At 44.5% G+C, this 9,407-nt stretch overlaps 1 protein-coding gene across 1 annotated transcript; it reads left to right on the top strand.

The window, feature by feature from the left end:
* The first annotated feature begins 2,584 nt into the window (after window positions 1-2,584).
* Window positions 2,585-3,699, top strand: LOC123412687. The gene has a single exon (XM_045105632.1). It carries the CDS (start codon window positions 3,017-3,019, stop codon window positions 3,311-3,313), a length of 297 nt encoding a protein of 98 aa, XP_044961567.1. The 5' UTR covers window positions 2,585-3,016; the 3' UTR covers window positions 3,314-3,699.
* The last annotated feature ends 5,708 nt before the right edge of the window (window positions 3,700-9,407 follow it).

Below are 9,407 nucleotides of genomic sequence, written 5' to 3'. Positions count from 1 at the left end.
TTACGCAATACATGTTGCGGTTAGCTTTTGGATCCGGAATCTTCAGTCCCTCGGGAACTTTCATATAGATATCGGTCTTAAGTGACCCATATAAATATGCAGTCACAACATCCATCAATTGGATATACAAATTCATTTGCACTGCGAGTGATATCAAGTATCGGTACGTGATTCCACTCATCACAAGAGAATATGTTTCATCATAATCGGTGCCGGGTCTCTGTGTAAACCCTTGTGCTACAAGCCTCGCTTTATATCTCACCACCTCATTGTTTTCGTTCCTTTTACGAACAAAAACCCATTTTGCCCCCACGGGGAAAACATTAGGAGGAGTAGGTATTACTGCAGTAAATACCCCTCTCTTAGCAAGCGAGCGCAATTCGTCCTCTATTGCAACCTTCCAATTGGACCAGTCTGAGCGTTTCATACACTCTGCCATGGACTTAGGTTCACGATCCAATGCCAGGTCATCTGCAATCTTTGAGGCGAAAAATATGTTGACAATTGTAGTCTTTCTGTTGAATGATTCTCCTGATTCAACATAGTTGATGGAAATCTCATCAATACCTTGTGACTCATTGTGATTTCCCACAACAATCGAGTCAAGGTGTACCGATGTCCCAGCACCAATATTTGTGTGCACAGCTGTGCTGGGTTCTGGATGCATAACATCCTTTAGGTGTCTTTCAACACTAGGTTGAATATCAACTCGTGGTTGAACTACATTTACAATTGAAGGGATCCTCACTTCCCGCGGACGCTTCTGAGAAGCCGTGTCCTTTTTATCCAGTTTTCTCCCCCTCTTGGGCGGTTGAGTGGTCTTACGAGATATCTCAACTCTCTCTGGAACATTCATAGCAGGAACATGGGATTTAGTGACACCTTTATAATCAGTAAATGCATCTGGCAGATTATTTGTAATATTTTGCAAATTAATAATCTTCTGAACTTCTAGTTCAGATTCATTCGTACGTGGATCTAAGGACTAAATGCCTTTAACATTCCAATCTATTTCCCGACATTCTTTGTGGTTCTTTTCTCCCCCTAATGCCGGAAAATTGTCTTCATCGAAGATACAATCAGCGTACCGGGCTGTAAATAGGTCCCCTGTTAGAGGCTCCAGGTACTTTATAATCGACGGAGAATTGTACCCCACATAGATCCCCATTTTTCTATGTGGACCCATCGATGTACGCTGAGGTGGTGATATCGGTACGTACACAGCGCAACCGAATCTTCGAAGATGAGAAATATTTGATTGATTTCCACGTATTAACTGCAGCGGGGAGGCTGTATGATATGCAGTTGGTCGAATTTGTATCAACTCTACGGCATGCAATACCGCATGTCCCCAACAAGAAGTTGGAAGATTACAATTCTGTAGGAGTGGTCTTGCTATCAACTTGATCCTCTTGATGAGTGATTCCGCAAGACCATTTTGTGTGTGTACATATGGTACAGAATGCTGCACAGTTATGCCCAAGGCTAGGCAGTAATCATTGAATGCTGGTGAACTAAATTCAGCAGCATTATCCATTCTGATGGATTTTATCCTGTGTTCAGGATGATTTGCCCTCGGTTTAATGATTTGAGCAATCAGCTTTGCAAAAGCATGGTTCCTTGTTGATAATAGACACACATTAGACCATCTTGTTGATGCATCAATGAGCACCATAAAATATCTAAATGGTCCCGATAACGGTTGAATTGGACCACATATATCTCCTTGAATGCGTTCAAGAAAATTAAGTGGTTCATTCTTGATCTTCAGATATGAAGGTCTTATGATTAATTTTCCAGTTGCACATGCACTGCATACGAAATCCGAGGATTCGGGGAAATTAGCAACCGTTATGTTGTGTCCAATTGAACCGTCAATAATTTTTCTCATCATCCCCACACCAGGATGACCCAGGCGATCATGCCATATCTTGAACTTGTCAAGATTCTGAAAAACTATTTTGTATGCCAAATGTTGCTCTGGCTTGATGTATGTGTAATACAATCCAAAAGATAGAGCAGACAGTCTCTCAAGGGTTTCCTTGTTGGATCCCTTCTGCTGAGTTATGAGTAGGCTTTCAACCGCATTGTCTTCATGAGTTTCAATGTGGTAGCCATTCATACGGATATCCTTCAAACTCAACAGGATACGAGTTGAATCCGGATACAATAAAGCCTTCTGGATTTCAAGTTTTGTACCATTCGGGAGGGTAAATGTGGCTTGACCAGAACCAACAATTACCGTGTCATGACCACCAATTGTCATAACACTTCCCTTACTCTTTTTGAGACTTTGGAAGTATTTAACCTTGCGTAGAATTGTGTTAGAGGCACCACTGTCCACTAAACAAATTTCCTCCTCCATTGGATTGTTTCTCGAAGTTTTCTTTCCCTTTCTTCCTGTCTCAATCCTTTCCCGGCGATTGTCGCCGGCGTAATATGCCTATGCGTGCTCTGGGCAAAGACTCGTGCTGATAACGTGTGATGATACAGATTGATCGAAGTATCTCTTTCATTGATGATCCAAGGATTATATGGGAACCGTCGCCACGAATGGACGCGTCCGATCGTGGGGGCGCGGGCGTGTCGAACGGTTGCCATAAGCAACCGACGGCAATTTTCACAAGGGAGGATTATCCCTAATTACAGAATTAGTTGAAATCCTAAAAAACAACCTTTGTCTTCCTATATGCCCCATAGATTACGTGTGCCCTACTCTTACTGTATACTGTACATAATCTCGATCCTTCCTTCCACTCGGATCTAAGTAGTACTCCTACCACACAAGAATACTTCGTCCAAGAGAAAAACGAACTTGGCTGCCAAGATACCTGCAACTAAAACGCGTAGGATTTCCTATCCGACTCGGTTCCTGCCTTCCTGGCCTCGCCTTACATATACGCTACCATAATGCACGAATCGGGAGCCGAGCAATCGATCGAGCACTGACGAACCCGGCCGATCGACTCCCCAACCAGCGGCGCTCCCGACGCGCGCGCCTCCGTGCGGACCAGAGATGACGATGTCCGGGCGATACATGGCGTGCGGCCACTGCGGCGGCCTCCGCCGCGTCAGGGTGGAGGGCGAGTTCGTCTCGTGCGACTCGTGCGGCAAGGTCCTGCAGCAGCGGGGCCGGAAACAGCGTGCCGTGGACGCGGAGGCTCGGCGGCGGCGGCGGCGGCGCTGGCTGGGGGCCAGGAAGAGACGGGACGACCGCGCGGTGGCCGGTGGCGGAGGCATGGTCGTCGGACGGGAAGCATCTGACGCCGAGTCCGACACCGGTTGCGTTTCTTCCGTGGAATCGTCGTCGTAGTGATCGCGTCATCCTCGGCCGATGTTTTAGAGCAGCGTGGACTCTGGCGCTAGACAACGTCACCGAACAAAAATATCAACGATATGTTTGGGAAGGTTGCAATCAAGCCTGTTTGTAAGCACTGTGTGTTGTCAAATATCCTGGCTGAGTTGGTCTTTGGAGGTCAGACAGACAGGTGGGAGTAGATCAGTTAGAGAGTAGTTAGCGTGTGAGTTTTGATGGGTGCACTGCTGACCGTACGTTTCACTTGTTTTTTTTTTAAAGATCCAGCGATCGCTGGCTTGTATTATGTATTAGAAAGCAAGATAGCACACTTGGTGGGTGCACTGCTGACCCAACGTTTCATTTGTGAATTGCGATTCTCTCCAAAAGAAACATTTCACCTATGGGAGGCACATGGGCCTCTTGTAAATATCTTTGCTATGCTATCTATGATACATTATTGACGTATTCTAAAAGAAACTACTTTTGAGAAATTTAGCCCAATCTGCATCAATAGCACTAACATTTTTATTCCATCCGATGACACGAGGATCTTCATTTTTGGTACCACAAAGTTTTGCAATGTACCTCACCGGCTATGGGCGCATCATCATCCTCGTCCTCTCGAAACCCTGTCTCTTGCAATGTGCTCCAGCTCCTGCCAACCTAGAACACCACCACTGACCTCCACATGGCTGTAATTATAAGCAGACCGGGCTGAAGTTAGTAAAAAGAGTCAAAATCGTGAATTTGTCTGAAAGCTAACGATGTGTGACGACACCACATTGGTACAAATTCTTTTTCGCAGAGTTTGCACGGCTTGCAGTACCGGCATTTAACTTACTTTTTGCACATCTTGAATAATTTGTCCCGTAGATGATACTCAATTTGGGAGACAGTGTATGTTGTAAGCTTCACATGACTGTTTGGCGGCTAGACGCAGTCCTTCAAGAACTCTAGGAGCGTCGATATCGGTACATTTAAAAAAAAAGGTTAACCCCCAGCCTCTGCATCAATCAATGCATACAGTCATCTTTATTAATTATTCCACAAAGGTCTGATAAAAATATATATCAAACCATTCGAAGCCACCATTCACACCTACACATTCAATAATATGGAATGCTCTCACTCCCCATATCTAAAATCGGTGTTGTAGCCAATACATCCACATAACGTATCGGGACCAATAACCGATGCAACAGACCTAAAGCGCGCACCACATGCACACATTAGAAGCCGTCATCATCGGTCCACTGACCTGTGGACCCATCTTCACGAGAGAGATCAGTATCATCTTTGTCAGTCCGAACATCCGTCGACGCCACCACGGCGCCAAACAGCGCCACCGCCCTGCGCTCATCCGTTCAAACGCGAAGATTCTCGAAGAACTATCGTGGTAGCACATGTCAACCAGGCATGACTCAGCGTAGCACGTGTCGGCCAGACATGACTTGACAGCTCCACCAAATCTCCGGGCAAGACGAAGCCGCTCCACCTCCCGCCTCTATCGTCCAACACTGCTCCACAAACGATGCTCCCAAGAGAGAAACGACACCGCAGTACCGCCATCTTCCGATCTGGAAGGCCAAATCTTAGGGTTTTCCCCGAAGCAGCACAAGAAGACCTATCATGGTGATGATCATCTACGAGAGGGCGATCGGATCCACATACCCTTGTAGTTCGCTAAGCGCAGCGTTAATAAACGCGGTTGATGTAGTGGTACGTCTTCACGATCGTCCCACGAACCGTCCCACGATCCGTCCCGATCAAGTGCCGAACGTACGGCACCTCCGCGTTCCGCACACGTACAACACGATGACGATCTCCGCCTTCTTGATCCAGCAAGAGAGACGGGGATGTAGATGAGTTCCCCGACAGCGTGACGTCGCTCCGGTGGTGGTGGTGATCTATTCCTGCAGGGCTTCGCCTAAGCACCGCAGAAATCCGATCTAGAGGAAGAACTACGAAGTAGAGGTTTAGGGTTGCATGTGGCAAAGTTGTGTCTCAAAAAACCCTAAACCCTCTAATATATATAGGAGGAGGGAGGGGCTAGCCTTGAGGCTCAAGGAGAGCCTCTTGGCTTCAGCCGAAGTGGAGGAGGGAGGAGTCCTCCTCCAATCCCACTTGGGTTAGGACTCCTTCCTAAATTGCTCACCTCGTTTGGATTTTCCACCTTTTTCCTCATGGGCGCTTTCCTTGGATGACTTGCCAGCCCATTAAGCCTTATTGCGCATCCAATAAACCCATGTGGACCCCTTGGGGTGTGGTGGGCCCACCCAGTGTCCCCTCGGAACCCATTCGTCACTCCCGGTACATTGTCGGCAATGTCCGAAACCTTCCGGAATCCAAATACCAACTTACTATATATCAATCTTCAATTCCGAACCATTCTGGAACTCCTCGTGACGTACGGGATCTCATCCGGGACTCCGAACAAAACTTTGGTCACCAACACATATAACTCAACTATACCGAAACGTCACCGAACCTTAAGTGTGCAGACCCTGTGGGTTCGAGAGCTATGCAGACATGACCTGAGACACTCTCTGGTCAATAACCAATAGCGGGACCTGGATGTCCATATTGGCTCCCACATATTCTATGAAGATCTCTATTGGTTGAACCTCTATGTCAAGGATTCAGTTAATCCTGTATGATGTTCCCTTTGTCCTTCGGTATGTTACTTGCCCGAGATTCGATCGTCGGTATCTCTATACCTAGTTCAATCTCGTTATCAGCAAGTCTCTTTACTCGTTCCCTAATACAAGATACCGTAACTAACTCCTTAGTCACATTGCTTGCAAGGCTTGTTGTGATGTTGTATTACTGAGTGGGCCCTGAGATACCTCTCCGTCACACGGAGTGACAAATCCCAGTCTTGATCCATGCCAACCCAACAAACATCTTTGGAGATACCTGTAGAGCACCTTTATAGTCACCCAGTAACATTGTAACGTTTGATACACACAAGGTATTCCTCCGGTGTTCGGGAGTTGCATGATCTCATGGTCATAGGAACAGATACATTGACATGCAGAAAAAGAGTAGCAATAAACTAACACGAAGTTTGTGAGGGTTTGGAAGCCACCTCAAAGGCTTACCACTAGTGGTTGAGAAACGCCTTCGTCGTGTTATCTCAAAGGGAGAATAGGGTGAGCCTTCGTGGCGTTGGTGTGCCTTCGTGGTAACATCCACCTCTCTAACGGTGACTAGCTTCCCTCCAAGGAAGTGAACATCAGGATACATCTTCGTCTCAGTGACCTTGGTTATCCTTAACCCTAACTCCTTACTTGTGGTTTACTTGTGTTACTTGAGCATACATACATTGCATATTGTTTGTGCTCATTATATTGTGTTGGCTATTTCTTGTACAAGATTAATCATTCAAGCATACCCTCTATATCCACACGTTCACACTTGCAGCTTTTGATATATTGTGTGCTATAGTGTGATCTAGTATCTTGTGTCGTTCACCTACTTGTCATGTGATATAGCTCAAGTAAGTTTGTGTAACTTACTTGTGCTTGTTAGTAGCTGTATTGTGTCCATCTTGGTAGATCGTGTTGTTGATACACGTTGCAGTGCCTAGTGCATTTAGGATTTGTGCTTGACAAGTATCCTCTTAGTTTATTTCCGCATTAGGTTTAAGCCAAATCCGAAGAAGTTTTTAAATAGCCTATTCACCCCCCTCTCTAGGCGTCATCGAGGTATTTTCAATTGGTATCATAGCAAGGTCTCTCTTTAATTAGGTTTCATGACCTAGAGAGTATCGATGTCGACTATTGGATTAGTGCACAATGACACCTTTGACTTTGATGGCACAAATTATACCCTATGGAGAATTCGTATGCTTCATCACTTTCGGGCCATGGGACCAAATACTTTACGAATTGTTCTTGTAGGGATTGCCGACAAAAAGGATGATGCATCTTCATCTACTAATGAAATGTATCTTGATTGTGAGGCTTTTCTTGCCATTCATCGAACCATAAGTCCTGAAGTGTTTAAGTTTATCTCGACTTGCAAGTCAGCTCATGAAGTTTGAACTAAACTTGAAGATATATATGGTGGGTCCAATCTTGATGAAGATGATATTATGATGGAGTTGGTGCATGAGCTCTTCACTCTTTTCGATCATAAAGAGTCCACCACTACTTCCATATCCGATTGCTTGCACACCTCAGCATCTTCAATCTCACAAGGTAACGACATGGTGACTGAAGAAATACATGTTGATGAAAATGTCATAGCCTCCATGGACACAAGCATATCTAGCACCACACATAGTGTAAATTATTGTGCTGATAGGTTATGCATTTCACCTAAAGATCCCTCGAAAAATGTCTGTGGTGATATGCCTGCTTTCCCGTGTCCTCTTGATCAAAATATATTGTTTCTCCCTAGTTGTTCTATGACTAATCATTTAGGGGAAACCAAGAAATATGAAGTACTTTTGACTAATGAAGAATGTGATTCACCAAAAGAATCATCATCAACTCCTCCAGCTCACATGTCCCTCATGGCAAGAGGTAATAATGAGGTATCATCTTCCCTATGCAATAACGATGATATTTGCGATGAGTATGATGATGACGACTTGACTGAAAATATCTATGTGATCAGTAAAATTCTTCATAAAACTAAAAATAACGCTCTTCAAATATTCCAAGATGTTCTTGCTTACTTTGAAAATTGTAATGATTCACTTAATCATGAACAAGCTAAAAGTGAACAACTTGAACATGAACTTGAGAAGAGTCATCAAGCATGTAGAGACTTAAGATCTTCAAAAGGAGAGATTGAAGTTGCTCATGATAAACTTAAAAAGGATTTTGAGGTCCTTCTCCTTGAATGCAAGAATGTCAAGGGAGAGCTCATCAAAACCTCTAAGATCTATGAGGAGCTTCAATCTACTCATGAGAAGTCTCTAATCGCTACTTACTCCTCTCATACTGTTGATGATACTTGTACATCTAACCCTATCTATTTTGAAGTATCAACATTGAAGGAGAATGTTGAGCTACGTGCTCAACTTGATTTACTAACTAGCAATTATGGGAAGCTGGAAGAAAACCATGTAATGCTCACAAGCTCTCATGCCGATCTTCTAACATCCCATAATGTGCAAAAGTTAGCTCATGAGGCTATCATCACCAAGGTAACATCAAGTGAGCCTCATGTGGACAATGACACCACTTGTAATCAAAGTACTATATTTCCATGTGCTAGTCCTCGTAATTCGTCTACTCATAATGTTGCTACCTCGTGTGATGAATTACTTTCCTTGCCTTGTTGCTCTAACAATGAAGCTTACACTTCCTCTAGTACTTGCATTGACACTAACCGTGCAGAGGAAATCGAAGAGCTCAAGGCCCAAGTCACTTCTTTGAGGATGTCCACACTCAACAACGTCCTGTGTGAGCAAACATCTCCGAATGACAAAAATGATGTTGGAGTAAACTCAAACAAGAACAAGAGTGGCCTAGAACGAGTTAAGAATTCGGCCAAAATCATTGCTTCAAGTGCAAAGTTAAAGGGCACCATGTTAGATCTTGCCCTCTGAAGACGAAGTCTCAAAGTCACAAGCAACGAGGGAAGCGGCCACAAACTCAATCACACACTCAGCTACAAGTTGAAGGAAGGCCTCTTCCAAATAAGACCCAAGCCAACACTCCCTGAGATGAGAAATCAACTGGGAAGAAAACAAAGGGTAGATGTTGTTACTTATGTCGTGAGAAGGGTCACGTCGCTTCGTCTTGCACGAGAGGTAACTTATCCAACCCAATCACTATTGATGATAGCTATTACCTTGGGAAGTATAAGGTTGGCAATGTGTTTGCCAAGTTTGTTGGAACTCAAAATGGTGTAAATAAAAGAACCATTTGGGTTGCCAAGCCTATTGTGACTAACCTCTTAGGACCCAACGTAGTTGGGGACCAACAAGCTCAAACTTGATCAATAGGTGACTTTGGAGGACATTGGAGACTTGGATACACAATGAATATTTGAGGACTCTTCATCATTCGTATCATCTCAATCCAAGTCACTTGGATTATCGAGCCCATATCCCATATCCAATGTGCCTCTTTGCGGTGACTTGTACTTAAAT

The sequence above is a fragment of the Hordeum vulgare genome, chromosome 1H (assembly GCF_904849725.1).
Source record: "Hordeum vulgare subsp. vulgare chromosome 1H, MorexV3_pseudomolecules_assembly, whole genome shotgun sequence".
Classification (NCBI taxonomy): Eukaryota; Viridiplantae; Streptophyta; class Magnoliopsida; order Poales; family Poaceae; genus Hordeum; species Hordeum vulgare.
Note: the sequence above shows the minus strand (reverse complement) of the source record. Positions and strands in the feature narration are given on the sequence as shown.

What these genes read in the sequence shown, in the direction of transcription:
- LOC123412687 (XM_045105632.1), top strand. Translation starts at nt 3,017, where the DNA reads ATGACGATGTCCGGGCGATACATGGCGTGCGGCCACTGCGGCGGCCTC.